Source organism: Ursus maritimus, unplaced genomic scaffold, assembly GCF_017311325.1.
Source record: "Ursus maritimus isolate PB19 unplaced genomic scaffold, ASM1731132v1 scaffold_11, whole genome shotgun sequence".
In the NCBI taxonomy this organism is placed as follows: Eukaryota; Metazoa; Chordata; class Mammalia; order Carnivora; family Ursidae; genus Ursus; species Ursus maritimus.
The window spans coordinates 56,061,896-56,078,654 of record NW_024423453.1 but is presented as its reverse complement, the minus strand read 5'-3'; the positions used below and the strand labels follow the sequence as shown (position 1 = coordinate 56,078,654).

The following is a 16,759-nucleotide window of genomic DNA, read 5'->3' as shown; positions in this document are numbered from 1 at the left end:
TGTTGGGCACTTTGCTTTCATCATGTATGTCAGCTTCTGGACTAAAGAAGTCTTAGAAATTTTCACTCAGTCCATTGTCCACTTTAAGCAATGTCAGCTCTGAAGCCTGTACTTAACAGTCTATTTTTTGAAGTATCAAGAGTTCAGTGTTCCTAGTACAGTCCTTTACAGGAGACTCTGGTCAGCAAGAAGCAAAAGTCTGTTTGATAATGAGACTGAAAGTCTGTGGTTAATTTATTATAGTAACCAATAATAGAATAAAATTTTCTATATGAATATTTGATAAGGGCTTGATGAATATTTTCCTTAAGGGTAAATATAGGTAGCAAAATCACTGGCATATGTCTAGAACCTTCCCCAAAAGCAAGCATTTTCTGAAATATTTATATTAAAAGTAATTTTCTATATAAACTTAACCCAGGAAAGGCTGAGCTTCTTTGCTGATTTGGCAAGTCTTACCATGCAGCTCTTAAAACAATGTTGAGCCAATTAATATATTAATAGTATGTTTTCTAATGATACTGTATATGCCTGAAAAATAATATTTGGTTACCTATTTAATCAAAGTGACAAAATATTTTAAAATAAATGTAGATGGAGAGGATTCTGGGAGGGTGGTAGAATAGGAAGCAGGAGGAATCTGACTCCCAACCAACACAATTACAGGGCAGAATCTATCCGATGAAACTATTCTGTATCTCTGGAGTCTATTGTAGGCATATAATTTCTTGGTGAAAGGTTGAATAATAAATTGTGGTTATTTTCAGTCATTTTCAGCTCTTAGCTAGGTAGCAGTGGCTTCTACCCATTCCCCACCTCCCAGCACCCAGGCAGTCAGCCCTGCATGCTTTCCAGAAGCAGTTTGAATGCACCTTGTGGGAACCAGGGTGGGAAAAAAGGCTCATGTCCTCCAAATGTCAAGGATCTGTGCTCTGAATGTTACTTGTAATTTTTGATCTTGGAGGTGCAGACAAGGAGGTGGGCAGCCATTGTTGTTGTACCTCGCCCCATTGTTGCAAGCCCCATCCCTTCTTGCTGAGGTGACTTCCAGGGGACTTAAAGGGCCACTGCCCTCTTTTTTCCCCTTCTTCATTTCTCTTTTTTTCCCTTTGCGGAGACAAACATTAAAAACTAAGGTATTTGAAAGCAGCCACATATAAAGGGAAATTAGAAAGTCACCATGTATACCCAGAGAAAGATGAAGGCTCAGAAAAGACCTGAGAAGATTTTAAGTTTGCACCTCAGGCTGTTCCTGGGCTCAGGGACACCATACGAAAATTAGCAAAAACCAAAACACAAGAAGCCCTGGGAATCAAGAACAATCTGAGTTCTGGCATCACCACATTATTAGATTCAAGTCACTCCTTTTCAACAAAAATCACAAGGCATATGAAGAAACAGGAAAGTATGGCTCATTCAAACAAAAAAGTCAACAGAAACTATCTGAAAAAGACCTGATGGTGGATCTACTGGACAAAGACTTTAAAACAACTTTAAGCTGCTCAAAGAACTAAAGTAATGCATGGAGAAAGTTAAGAAGACAATGTATGAAGACATTGAAAATATCAATAAAGATAAAAAACCAAAAAAATTCTGGGGCTGAAAAATAACTGAAATGAAAAATTTATTAGAGTGATTTAGAAATAGATTTGAACAGGAACAAGAAAGAGTCAGTGAACTTGAATCTTGGACAATGGAAATTATTGGGTCTGAGGAACAGAAAAAAAAGATTGAAGAAATATGAACAGAGCATAAGGGACCTGTGGGACATCATCAAGCTGACCAACTTATGCATTGTGGGAGTCCCAGAGGAAACAGAGAGAAAGGGGCAGAGCAAATATTTGAAAAATTAATAGCTGAAAACTCCCTGAATTTGGTGAAAGACATGAATGTAAACATCCAAGAAGCTCAGCAAACTCCAAGTAGGATGAACTGAATGAGATCTGCACCAGACAGATTAGATTCAAACTATTGAAGGTCAAAGACAAAGAATCTTGAAAGCAGCGTAATAAAGTGAATCATCACATGTGAGAGCAGCCTCACCAAAATTTTTGGGAGATTGCTCACTAGAATCTTTGGAGGCCAGAAAGCACTGGGCTTACATTTTCAAGCACTAAAAGAAAAAAACCGTGAATCAAGAATCCTGTATTTGGGAAAATCAAAGTCCTTCAAAAATGAAGGACATTCCCAGATAAACAAAAGCTGAGGTTATTTGTGACTACTAGACCTGGCGCTGAAAAAAATGCTAAAAAGGAGTCTTGGGCAGATTGAAGTGAAAGAACAATAGACAGTGACTCGAAGCCATATGTAGAAATGAAGATCTCAGTAAAGGTAAATATATGGGTAATTACAAAAAGCTAGTATTGTTAACAATGATTTCTAACTCCCATTTTGTTTTCTACAAGATTTAAAAAGGCAAACACATTTTAAAAAATGCAATTGTTAGTCTAAAAGCTAGTATTACTGTAACAGGTTTGTAATTCCACATTTTGTTTTTTTACATAATTTAAGAAAGTAATGCACCTTTAAACATGACCAGTTTATGTTTTTGGACACATGAGCAAAGATATAATTGGATCAAGATGTAATTCTCTGACATTGAAAGCTGAAAGAAGTAGGACAGAGAGATGTTAAGGAGTAGAGATTTTGTATGTTACTGAAGTTGAGCTGGTACAAATCCAAATTAGAGTATTGTGATTTTAGGATGTTAAATGTAATCCCCAATGGTGACTGCAAAGAAAATAGATACAGAATATGTACGAAGGGAATGAAAGATGAATTTAAATGTTTCACTATAAAAACAAGCACAAAAGAAGACAGTAATGTAGGAAATGAGGGAAAAAATAGCTATGAGGCATATGGAAAACCAATAACAAAATGACAGAAGTCCCTCCATATCAGTAAGCCTTAAAAAAGAATGAAATTGAAATATACTACAACCTGGATCAACCTGAGAACATTATGCTAAGTCAAATAAGCCAGGTACAAAAAGATGAATGCCATATGATTCCACTTATATGAGGTACTTAGAGTACTCAAAATCTTAGAGTGAGAGGGTAGAATAGTGATTTCCACGGACTAGGGGGTGAAGGGAATGGGGAGTTATTATTTTTAATGGGTATAGAGTTTCAGTTTTATAAGATGAGAAGAGTTCTGGAGTTGGATGGGTGGTGATGGTTGCACAACAATATGAATGTACCTAATACCACTGAAGTGTACTCTCAGAAATGGTTAAGATGATGGATTTTGTATTATGTATGTTTTACTACAATTAAAAAAATTAAAAACAAGATACGTAAAGGCAGTACAATTGTAAGGATCTTTAGCTTTCTCATAGGCAAGGAACCTTTGTTCAAAAAAATAATCAAATGATAAAGTCAGCACAAATCAGAGAAAATTATTCTAGTGGGCATAGAATATCTGCTTTCTGGGCACATTACGTAGAAGGGAAATAGTGAGTTCTATTACCTTTTATACTAAAATCAATTTACTGTTTTAATAGAAAGCCAAGTTTTACTTTTCTCTTAATGTATTTAGCAGTATAAGTTTTTCAAACTTTTTTTAATGAATAATGTATCAGAACTTGGCATACTTTAGTAAAATTTTAGATATCTCATTGCATAAAGAAACTTGAGTTTTGGATTAGAGAAGGTGGACTGTAGTATTGTTTTAGTGATCTAAAGCAATCTATAGTAGTAAAAATAGTGTTGTATACATAAAACTAATTCAGACAAGTTTATGGTCATTATCATATAGTATTTGATTGGCTGGCTCACATTTTGTAACATGAATTTGAAAGCCTTTTGAGCAAAAAAATGCCATTATCCCAGCAGTATTTTACAAATATTAATATGAATTAATATGTATAAGGAAGTAAAAGGGGAGATTAGAAGCAGGGTTATAATTTAAGGGCCTTTCCTCTTATCCAGCCTCAACTCTTAAGTAATCAAACCCTAATAAAAGTCTTGACTGGATAGACAGAGGTAATGGAAATGTAGCCTTTATATGTGCCTTTCTCAGCTTTGTGTATACCTGCCATCAAAATTTAGCTGTGGAATCATCTCTTTGTCCAGTTTTATTTTATCACCTCTAGGCTGAGTTGACTGTCCTTCTTTGTGCTTCTTCATTACTACTTCGGGTTTACTCATCTCCCTCAATAGTCTTTGATAGGGGTCAGCAAACAATGGCCAATGGGCCAATCTCATACCACTGCCTGCATTTGTAAGCAAAGTTTTATTAAAACCACAGTTACATTTTTTTGTTTGCATATGGTAATCTATGGCTGCTTTTATCTTACAGTGGCAAAGTTGAGTTGAAACAGAGACAGAATGGCCTGCAAAGCCTAAAAAATTTACTTTCTGGTCCTTTACAGAATTAATTTGCTAACTCTTGGTCTGTGAGCTCTTTTATTACCTTTTTGCCAATTCCTGCACCTGTCAGGCCTATCATTGGTGCTGAATACATTTTTGTCAAATTATAAAGGAGTATAGGTATGGGAAATATGGTAATGAAAAATCCTATCTGTAAAATGAGGCATGTGTGGTTTCTAAGATGTGTTCTAGTTGTACAGGTAGACTGCATAAAAATAAGACTCAACTGAGCTGATTTTTTTATCTTTTTGTACTTTTTCTGAACCCCTCCCTGGTTGAACTAATTCCCCTCTTAATATACGTATTGCTGTTATAAAAATTTGTGCATTTTATTATAGGCATATTTATAAATATATTTCAACCACCATGTGAACTCAGAGAACAGTATTTCAATTTTTTGCTTATAGTGCCTGATGTGAATATGGAAAGGAACTTAAACATTGTGTAACCCTCAGTAAATACATATTGCACTGGACTGGTTGGTTTTTAAAGAAAATTAATTAAAAGTTATTATTATTTTTTTAATGTAATATTCTTTTTTAAAAAATACTGCAGAGTGTAAAAAGTCATTTGTTACTTTCATTTTATCTAATGAAAATCCTCTTCTCTGAGGTGTAAACACTGTTAACTGGCATATCCTTCTGTGCTTCCTTTATTTCTTCTTTCATTCCTACCCACACCATACACTCATATACAATTAAATAGAGCTTAGGTATGTAATATACACAAGCATTTCTTTTTAAAAAAATGCTATGCATACCATTCTGTGACTTTTTTTTTCACTTAACAGTATACATGGAAGTACTTCATTCTTTTCAGTGGCTGCATGGTATTTCTGGTACACTGATGTCACAATATATTTAACTAGTCCTCATGACGTATTTATATATTTTTTGCTCCAGTGAACATTGCTGGGGTGAATATCCTTTAACACATTCTTTTTGTATCTGTGATACCGTATCTGTAAGACAAATTTGAAATTCCATTGCTCTTTCAAGCAGTATATGAATTTAAAATTTTTACATACTTTGCCAAATGACTGTAATTAACTTTCTCACAAACAAAGTATGCAAAGACTTATTTCCTTACATTCTGGCCAATCTTGTGTATTATTTTATTTTTCTCAAGTTATAAATTATTGTTTTAATTATTTTCTTAAATAATTATTACACTTGATTATATATTTTGCCATGCAAATGTTTTAAATTTTATATTTTGACATTGTCAGTCGTTTTTCTTGTGACTTAGGGGTTTTGTGTCATGTTTTGAAAGTCCTTCAAAGATTATAGAAAATTAATCTGTGTTTTCTTTGATTAGTTTATAGTCTGACTTTTTCCTGTTTAAAAATACCATTTACTTGGAATTCTTTTGGTGTTAGGAATGGGGTAGAAATTAAGTTCTTTTACTTTCAAGTAGCCAGTTTCAGAGAGTGTGTTTATATATGGTGAATGTGGAAAGAGATGAAAGTCAGTGATGACTTCCAAATTTCGAGCCTGATTTTTTCCTCTTGTAATTTTTATTTAAGTAGAAAAAAGATGTATTTAAAAATAAAGCGACTCACCATCACATTATCATAACATACAAAGTATTTCTTTTTTTCACTCCTCTCTGGAAATCTCTATATTTTGATTTATAAGAGATGCTTCAGTAACAGTCTCTTACATTTTAAAGTTAGTGCATACCCTGCACATAATGTGTCAGTTGGCTTGATTATCTCCTTAATGTTAAAGACATTAATTATAGTGAAATTGAAAAATTATAGCCTAAATTTGTTTTTTCAGGACTTAGTTCCCCTCAACCCCAAATATTGCTTGAATGCTTTTATTGGTTAAGGAGAGACTACTGTGAAATGTAAATTTTAAAAGAAATGACAAATCTGATTTTCCTCCGTAGATTTTGGACTGGTTTGTACAGATATGTCTGGCCTTGAAACATGTACATGATCGAAAAATTCTTCATCGAGACATAAAGTCCCAGGTATGGCTATTCTGTCACTAATAACTTATAAATGGATATGAACTTTGAGCCAGTATTTTTTGTGGCTAAAATTTTTGAACCCAAACCAGTCTACATCAGATTATCTGTTCTGTCTTCCCCCTTCATTATAATCCTAGAAATCCTGTTTATATGCATCATGTGTTAGATCACCTGCTTTTTTCCTATATCCTCCTCTTTTTGAGTTTACTCTCATAATGATAGGAAAAACCTGAAAAATAGGTATGTGGAAGATCTATTTTTGGGGGTATTGTAGGTCTGAAGATGACTTTATTCCTCTCTCTAACTTTAATGATAATTTGGATATAAACCTCTAGGTTGGAAATTTGTTTTCATACGTAATTTTGAAGATTCCATTCATTTTCTTTTGGCTTCTAGTGTGCCATTTAGGAATTTAAAGCCACTGATTGATTGATTGATTGATTTCTTTCTTTCTTTTTTTTTTTTTTTTAAAGATTTTACTTATTTGAGAGAGAGAACGAGCAGGAGCAGGGGGAAGTGGCAGAGGGAGAGGGAGAAGCAAACTCTCTGCTGAGCAGGGAGCCTGATGCGGGGCTTGATCCCAGGACCCTGAGATCATGACCTGAGCCGAAGGCAGGCACTTAACCGACTGAGCCTCCCAAGCACCCCTTTTGGAGCTTCTTAATTTAACTCTTCCGAGTACCTTATTCGTTCACATTTTATCTCTTTGTCTCTCAGTTGCATTCTAGGTGAATTTTTCAGCCTACTTTCCAGTTAACTAAATCCTTTTTAAATTTTGTGTAAACTGATGCTTATCTGTTTACTTTTTAAAAAAAAAATAATGACTTTTTTCCTCTCCAAGATATTTAAATGGTTTTTCATATACATCTGTTCTTACTCTGATTGTATTTTTTTTAAGATTTTATTTATTTATTTAAGAGAGAGAGAGTGAGTGGGAGGGAGAGGGAGAAAGAACCTAAAGCAGACTCCATGCTGAGCACAGAGCCTGACTTGGGATTCGATCTCATGACTGAGAGATCATGACCTGAGCCAAAACCAAGAGTCAGATACTTAACTGAGCCACCGAGGTGCCCCACTCTGATTGGTTTTTGTTTCATAATGTCTTGTTCTTTTTAAATGGACTTCCTTTATTTATCTCTTTGCAATTTTCTTTCTTTTTAATTTTTTTAAGTAACCTCTACACGCAACTTGGGGCTCGTACTTACAGCTCCTGAGATCGAGAGTCACATGCTCTACTGACTGAGCTAGCCAGGTGCCTCTCTGTCTGCAATTTTCTAAATATATTTACTTTAAAGTTTTTATTGGATTGTTTCATAAAATTCTGTCTGGAGTGAATTCTTACCCTGATTATTTTATTAGCTTTTTTTTTTCTTTTTGCATTAGGTTTTTTCATGTGTATTGGACTTTTTTTTTTTTTTTTTTTTTGGCCACTGTCTGTGAGAGAGATTTTGTCCCCACAGCTCACTCATCTTTCATAGAGGATTCTTTCCTGGATGCCCCACTGGGGCTCTCTCAGTTCCCAGACTGGGTAGCACAGAGGGGATTTGTTTCCTGGTGTCAAGGCTATGTATCTATCTTACCTTCTTACTCCTGCAACTTCTTGTATAGCCTGACAGCCTCAGGAAGAGTAGTAAGAAGAGGAGTAACTGTGATGGGAACTTTATACTCCATCCTTCCTGTCCAGCAGCCGTCTGCCACCTAATTCCATTTCATCCCATTTTACTCCATCCTCCTCATTCCCATTTTGTGTCATCTTTGGCTGTGAACATGTATCTGATTCAAGTGAGCGATATGGAGTTTAATTCATGTTCCACAAACTCCTGCCTTTACTATTTGATAGCGCACCGCAGTTATGTATTTATGCATGGAAATTAATTGGCTAAATTATTGGAAAATTTTAAGGCTAATTTGTTACATTTAGGCTAGTTAGAATTTTTATACAGCCTTTTTTTTGTTTTTTTGCAATGGAGGGGAGAGTCTGGGTTTATTTTTTTAAAGCTACATTGAGCTATATTTCAAATACGATAACATTCACCCACTGAAAATGTACAGTTCAGTGATTTTTAGTATATTCACAGAGTTGTGAAACCATCACCGCTCTCTACTTCTAGAACACTTTTTATCACTCCAGAAAAAAACCCTGTACCATTAGCAATCACTCTCCATTCCCTAACTCTGGAAACCACTAATCTAGTTTTTTTTCTCAATGGATTTGCCTATTCTGACATTTTATGTAAATGGAATCCATAATATGTGACTTTGTGTATCTTAAATGGGGTGTCTTTTGTTGCTAATGAATTGTGAAAGTTCTTTTTTCTGGATACAGATTCCTTTTCAGATACATAATTTGCAAGTATTTTCTCCAGTTCTGTGGGTTATCTGTTCATTTTTTAAAAAAATTATTTTTAAAAAAATTTATTTTAATTCATTTAATTAACATATACCATGTTACTGGTTTCAGAGGTACAGGTCTGTGATTCATCAGTCTTATATAATACCCAGGGCTCATAACATTACATGCCCTCCTTAATGTCCATCACCCAGTTACCCCATGTCTATTCACTTTTGATGGTCTTCTTTGAACAAAAGTTTTTATTTTTGGTGAAATCCACTTTGTCTATATTTTCTTTTTTTGCTTGTGCTTTTGGTGTCACATTTAAGAAACCATTGCCCAGTCCAGTGACAAGAAGATATATTCCTATATATTCCTCCAGGAGTTTTGTAGTTTTAGTTCTTATATTTAAGAATCTGTTTTTGTTTATGTTTTGTTTTGTTTTTAAAGATTTTATTTACTTATTTGTCAGAGAGAGAGAGAGCACAATCAGGGGGCGTCGTAGGCAGAGGGAGAAGCAGGCTCCCCACTGAGCAAGGAGCCTGATGTAGAACTCGATCCCAGGACCCTGGGATCACGACCCGAGCCAAAGGCAGATGCCTAATTGACTGAGCCACCCAGGCATCCCTAAGAATCCATTTTGAATTAATTTTTGTGTATGGTATGAGATAGGGATCTACATTCATTCTTTTGTATGTGGATATCCAGTTAATCTAGCATTTTTTGAAAAACTAGATACAGTTTTATGAAAAGAGCTGTCAACTCAGAATTGGATGTAACAGTATTTCTGATTTTTTTTTTTACATTTCTCTTATAGAATATATTTTTAACCAAAGATGGGACAATACAACTTGGAGATTTTGGAATCGCTCGAGTACTTAATAGGTAACATCAGTTTTAAACTTTGTTTTGACATAAGGTCCATGGTGATATATGTGTGATAATTTTTAATATCCTTTAGTATCTTAAGCTTTTCTAATAATTCTCTTTTTGTTCTAGTACTGTGGAGCTGGCTCGAACTTGCATAGGGACCCCCTACTACTTGTCACCGGAAATCTGTGAAAACAAACCTTACAACAATAAAAGGTATTTAAAGTGATATTCATTACATATATTTCCTTTAAATCTTTCTGTTATATGTACTAACCTTCAGAATCTTATTCCAAAATCATTTATACACATATAAATATATATATACGTATGTACCCTTTTTATTTTTTTTACTGTACGAGGGGTATTGCAAAGAAGCAATTTCACTACCTTGTTAAAGGAAGTATAGAAAGTGTCACTTTATTTTTTATTTATTTGTTTGTTTGTTTAAGTGATCTCTGTAACCCATGCGGGACTTGAACTCATGACCCTGAGATCAAGAGTCACATGATCTTCTTTTTTTTTTTTTTTAATGTTTTTTTATTATATTATGTTAGTCACCATACAGTACATCCTGGTTTCTGATGTAAAGTTCGATGATTCATTAGTTGCGTATAACACCCAGTGCACCATGCAATATGTGCCCTCCTTACTACCCATCACCAGTCTATCCCATTCCCCCACCTCCCTCCCCTCTGAAGCCCTCCATTTGTTTCTCATAGTCCATAGTCTCTCATGCTTCATTCCCCCTTCTGATTACCCCCCCCTTTATCGCATTCTTCCCCTACCTATCTTCCTAGTTCTTATGTTCCATAGATAAGAGAATCATGTAATAATTGTCTTTCTCTGCTTGACTTATTTCACTTAGCATTATCTCCTCCAGTGCCATCCATGTTGCAGCAAATGTTGAGAACTCGTTCTTTCTGATAGCTGAGTAATATTCCATTGTATATATGGACCACAACTTCTTAATCCAGTCATCTGTTGAAGGGCATCTCGGTTCCTTCCACAATTTAGCTATTGTGGACAATGCTGCTATGAACATTGGGGTGCATATGATAGTTGTCTTTCTCTGCTTGACTTATTTCACTTAGCATTATCTCCTCCAGTGCCATCCATGTTGCAGCAAATGTTGAGAACTCATTCTTTTTGATAGCTGAGTAATAATCCATTGTATATATGGACCACAACTTCTTAATCCAGTCATCTGTTGAAGGGCATCTCGGCTTCTTCCACGATTTAGCTATTGTGGACATTGCTGCTATGAACATTGGGGTGCATATGGCCCTTCTCTTCACTTCGTCTGTATCTTTGGGGTAAATACCCAGGAGTGCAATGGCTGGATCATAGGGTAGCTCAATTTTTAACTTTTTAAGGGACCTCCACACTGTTTTCCAGAGTGGCTGTACCAACTTGCATTCCCACCAACAATGTAGGAGGGATCCCCTTTCTCCACATCCTCTCCAACAATTGTTGTTTCTTGCCTTGTCTATTTTTGCCATTCTAACTGGCGTAAGGTGGTATCTCAGTGTGGTTTTGATTTGAATTTCCCTGATGGCTAATGATTTTGAACATTTTTTCATGTGTCTGTTAGCCATTTGTATGTCTTCATTGGAAAAGTGTCTGTTCATATCTTCTGCCCATTTTTTGATTTGTTTATTTGTTTCTCGTGTATTGAGTTTGAGAAGTTCTTTGTAGATCTTGGATACCAGTCCTTTATCTGTAGTGTCATTTGCAAATATATTCTCCCATTCCGTGGGCTGCCTCTTAGTTTTTCTGACTGTTTCCTTGGCTGTGCAGAAACTTTTAATCTTGATGAAGTCCCATAAATTCATTTTATCTTTTGTTTCTCTTGCCTTTGGGGATGTGTCATGAAAAAGGTTGCTTTGGCCGATGTCGTAGAGGTTGCTGCCTATGTTCTCCTCTAGAATTTTGATGGATTCCTGTCTCACATCGAGGTCTTTCATCCATTTGGAGTTTATTTTTGTGTATGGTGTGAGAGAGTGGTCAAGTTTCATTCTTTTGCATGTAGCTGTCCAATTTTCCCAGCACCATTTATTGAAGAGACTGTCTTTTTCCCACCGGATGTTTTTTCCTGCTTTATCAAATATTAGTTGCCCAAAGAGCCGAGGGTCCATTTCTGGGCTCTCTATTCTGTTCCATTGGTCTATGTGTCTGTTTTTGTGCCAGTACCATGCTGTCTTTGTGATCACAGCTTTGTAGTACAGCTCGAAATCCGGCATTGTGATGCCCCCAGCTTTGTTTTTCCTTTTCAACAGTTCCTTGGAGATTCGGGGCCTTTTCTGTTTCCATACAAATTTAAGGACTATTTGTTCCAGTTCTTTGAAAAATGTCCTCGGTATTTTGATCGGGATAGCATTGAAAGTGTAGATTGCTCTGGGTAGCATGGACATTTTAACTATGTTAATTCTTCCAATCCATGAGCATGGAATATCTTTCCATCTTTTTATGTCTTCCTCAATGTCTTTCAAGAGTGATTTATAGTTTCTAGAATATAGGTCCTTTACGTCTCTGGTTAAGTTAATTCCAAGGTAACGTATGGTTTTTGGTGCTATTGTAAATGGGATGGATTCCCTAATTTCTCTTTCTTCGGTCTCGTTATTCGTGTATAGAAATGCAACTGATTTCTGAGCATTGATTTTGTATCCCGCCACGTTACTGAATTGCTCTATAACTTCTAATAGTTTGGGAGTGGCTTCTTTTGGGTTTTCCATATAGAGTATCATGTCATCTGCAAAGAGAGACATTTTGACTTCTTCTTTGCCAATTTGAATACCTTTGATCCCTTTTTGTCGTCTGATTGCTGTTGCAAGGACTTCTAGTACTATGTTGAATAATAGTGGCGAGAGTGGGCATCCTTGTCGAGTTCCTGATCTTAAGGGAAAGGCTTCCAGCTTTTCCCCATTGAGAATAATATTTGCAGTAGGCTTTTCATAGATGGCTTTTATGAGATTGAGAAATGTACCTTCTATTCCTACACTCTGAAGGGTTTTAATCAGGAAAGGATGCTGTATTTTGTCAAATGCTTTTTCGGCATCGATTGAGAGGATCATATGGTTCCTGAGTCTTTTCTTGTTGATATGATGTATCACGCTGATTGATTTGCGAATATTGAACCACGCTTGCATCCCAGGTATGAATCCCACTTGATCGTGATGGATAATCCTTTTAATGTACTGTTGGATTCTATTAGCAAGTATCTTGTTGAGGATTTTGGCGTCCATATTCATTAGGGAAATCGGTCTGTAATTCTCCTTTTTGAGGGGGTCTTTGCCTGGTTTGGGGATCAAGGTAATATTGGCCTCATAGAATGAGTTTGGTAGCTTTCCTTCTGTTTCTATTTTTTGAAATAGCTTTAGGAGAATAGGTATTATTTCTTCTTTGAATGTTTGGTAGAATTCCCCAGGAAAACCGTCCGGGCCTGGAGTTTTGTTATTTGGAAGGTTGTTTATCACTGACTCAATTTCTTCATAATTAATTGGCCTGTTTAAGGAATCAATTTCTTCCGGTTTCAATCTTGGTAGTTTATAGGTTTCCAGGAAGGATTCCATCTCTTCCAGATTGCTTAGTTTATTGGCATATAGCTGTTGATAAAAATTTCTAATAATCCTTCCAATTTCAATGGTGTTCGTCGTGACCTCTCCTTCTTCATTCATAATTTTAATAATCTGGGTCCTTTCTCTTTTCTTTTGGATAAGTCTTGCCAGAAATCAGTTTCTTCCTGTTTCAGTCTTGGTAGTTTATAGGTTTCCAGGAAGGCCTCCATCTCTTCCAGATTGCTTAATTTATTGGCATATAGCTGTTGATAAAAGTTTCTAATAATCCTTCCAATTTCATTGGTGTTGGTTGTGACCTCTCCTTTTTCATTCATAATTTTAATAATCTGGGTCCTTTCTCTTTTCTTTTGGATAAGTCTTGCCAGTGGTCTTTCAATTTTATTGATTCTCTCAAAGAACCAGCTTCTAGTTCTGTTGATCTGCTCTACTATACTCCTGGTTTCTAACTCATTGATTTCTGCTCTAATCTTGGTCAACTGCTTCCTCGTGTGTGGATTAGGCCTGTCCCTCCTTTGCTGTTCCAGCTTCTTGAGTTTAGAATATAAAAACTGCATTTTTGATGTTTCTATTCTTTCATGTGAGGCTTGGATGGCTATGTATTTCCCCCTTAGGACTGCCTTTGCAGTATCCCATAGGTTTTGGACCATTGTGTTTTCATTCTCGTTGGTCTCCATAAATTGTTTAAATTGATTTTTGATTTCCTGGTTTATCAAATCATTCCTGAGCAGGATGGTTCTTAGTCTCCAAGTGTTTGAGTTTCTTCCAAATTTTTCCTTGTGGTTGAGTTCCAATTTCAGAGCGTTGTGGTCTGAGAATATGCAGGGGATAATTTCAATCTTTTGGTATCGGTTGAGACCTGTTTTGTGTCCCAGAACATGGTCTATTCTTGAGAATGTTCCATGGGCATTAGAATAGAATGAGTATTCTTTGGTTCTGGGGTGTAGTGTTCTATATATATCTATGAGGTCCAACTCGTCGAGTATGGCATTCAAAGCCTTTGATTCTTTGCTTAGTTTTTGCCAGGGTGTTCTGTCTATTTCTGATAGTGGAGTGTTGAGGTCCCCTACTATTAATGTATTTTTATCTATATGTCTCTTTATTCTGGTTAAGAGTTGGCTTGTGTATCTTGCTGCTCCCCTGTTGGGGGCATATATATTTATAATTGTCATATCCACTTGTTGAATACTTCCCTTAAGAATAATATAGTGCCCTTCTGCATCTCTAACTATAGTCTGTAGTTTAAAATCCAATTTATCTGATATGAGAATTGCTACCCCAGCTTTCTTTTGAGGTCCATTTGCGTGAAAGATGGTACTCCATCCCCTTACTCTCAGTCTGAATGCATCTTTGGGTTCGAAATGAGTCTCTTGTAGACAGCAAATGGATGGGTCATTTCTTTTTATCCAATCTGCAACCCTGTGGCGTTTTATGTAATCGTTCAAACCATTTACATTAAGACTGAATACTGAGAGATATGATTTTAATGATGCCATGTTGCCAGTAAAGTCTTTGTTTGTATTGGTTGTGACTTTCTGTTCTGTATCACTCTTGGGGCCTTTTTACTTTTATAGAACCCCCCTTAATATCTCCTGTAGGGCTGGTTTCGTGGTTACAAAATTGGTTAGTGACTGGCGATTCTGAAATGTCTTTATTTCTCCATCAATTCTGAATGACAGCCTTGCTGGATAAAGGATCCTTGGCGAAATGCACTATGACGTGACGTGGCATAGGTTTGTCGTGGTTGAGCTTGGGAGGGGTCCTCTCTGCCTCTTGGACACGAATGCTTGTTTCCCTTGCTAGATTAGGGAAGTTTTCAGCTACAATTTGTTCAAATTTCTCTTCTAGACCTCTGTTTTTCTCCACGCCCTTGGGGATACCGATGATTCTGACATTGGAATGTTTCATTGAGTCAGTAATCTCCCGTAACCTACATTCCTGAGCGTGGATTCTTTTTGAGTCCAGATTCTGTTTTAGCTTTTTCTTCTACTAACCCATTCTCCAATTCACTGATACATTCCTCTGCCTCATTCACCCTGGCCATCAGAGCCTCTAGTTTTGACTGCATTTGGCTCATAGAATTTTTAATTTCTGCCAGATTCGCTCTCATTTCCGCCCTTAGAGATTCTATATTCTCATTAACATTTTCGTTAATACTTTTTTCAAGTCTACACATCATCTTGACCATTGTTACTCTGAATTCCATTTCTGATAATTTGGTTATATCCATATCCATTAGTTCTGTGGCAGAGGCCACAGACTCATTTTCTTTTCTTTGCTGGGGGGATTTCTCCTTCTGGTCATTCTGATGAGGAGAGGTTGCGGGGTTGTCCAGAGCCCAAATTATTGACCGGGACCCAGGCGGTGCGCCCTTTTTTTAGAGGGATCTTAGGGATGTGGGCTTCTTGATTTTTCTGCCTGTCTTCTGGGGTAGGGGCCTGCTGCGCTGATACTCAAGCAACTCTGTTTGGGTAGAGTCTCCGTGTTCCCTGTGAGGGGGGATGGGGATGGGCACACTGTGTGCCGGTCTTTCCAGGCTTTTGTTCTCTGGCGGCTTTCCCTGGCGGTTTGCTGTGCCTCTTCTGAGAGTCAGAGCAGCAGTGGCCAAATCTCAGCCTCTCTCTCAGAACAGAGGGATCACGGACCGTTCTCCATTGATGTTCTGGCCACTTTAACTCTGTTTCTGTTGGTGCTGCTCAACCCTGCAGCGTCCCGGGATGTGCACCCCACACCCGGCGTCCCAGCCCTCACTTCCAGGGCCAGCGCGTCTCTGTCCTTTGTGTTTCTAACACCGCCAGCTGCCCCCGCGCGCTCCCGGAGCTCCCAGTCTCAGCCTGGTTCTAGTGAGCACACCGGAGCTCCATTTCCATCTGGTGGCGCGCGCTCCCTGCTCACGGTCCCAGTCTGCTCTCTCGAGGGTGCCGGGTGCCGGTCCTCGAGTCCGTCTGCTCCCCCGTGCAGGTGGCTACCGCTCCTGGCGCCCGAATGTGGCGGCTCCCTCCCCCTTCCGTTTATCTTCCGATATCTGTGCATGGTTTAGGGCTCCCCACTTTGCACCTCAATACTCAGCGCCGGAGATGTTCATTTGTAGAGATCCAGATGTATCTTCCTGCGTCTCAGGCTGATTCCGTGGATGTTCAGGCTGGTCTGGTACCTATCCAGTTCGACTCAGGGAACTGGCTGAAAAAGGGGTCCCCTACTCTTCCGCCATCTTAACTCCTATCAAGAGTCACGTGATCTTCTGACTGAGCCAGCCAGGCGTTCTGGAAATGTCCCTTTATTATAAGTTATAATTGGAAATAGAGTACTTTTTTTTGCTCTTTGTAATAGTCACTTTCTGTTGCATTGTAATAGTTAATAGTGATTGAACACTTACTAAATGCTAAGCACTGTTTTGAATGCTTTCTATGTATTCATTCCTTTAATCACAGTAACCTTGTGAATTGTAGCTATTCATTTTTTTCTTCCTTTTCCTTGTAAGGAGGCCAAATACAGAGAGAGAGGTAAAGGAACTTGAAAGTCTTAGGCATCCGGCTCCCAAGCCCAAATCCCCAATTATTGAACTTTACTGTGGCTAACAGTTTGTGTAATATGTGAGTGGGATAAGGAATTCTGCCATTGAATTCCATTTACCC

At 37.4% G+C, this 16,759-nt stretch overlaps 1 protein-coding gene across 7 annotated transcripts in view; it reads left to right on the top strand.

The window, feature by feature from the left end:
- NEK1 (NIMA related kinase 1) overlaps positions 1-16,759 on the top strand; it is a 230,907-nt gene that overhangs the window by 25,486 nt on the left and 188,662 nt on the right. For all 7 annotated transcript variants that reach the window (XR_005833918.1, XR_005833919.1, XM_040626431.1 and 4 more), the window contains 3 exons: positions 6,264-6,347; positions 9,497-9,564; positions 9,679-9,765. Coding sequence is in view for 5 of the 7 variants with exons in the window: in XM_040626431.1 (XP_040482365.1) it covers positions 6,264-6,347; positions 9,497-9,564; positions 9,679-9,765 (239 nt within the window). In the remaining 2 variants the exon portion in view is untranslated. The remainder of the gene's footprint in view (positions 1-6,263; positions 6,348-9,496; positions 9,565-9,678; positions 9,766-16,759) is intronic.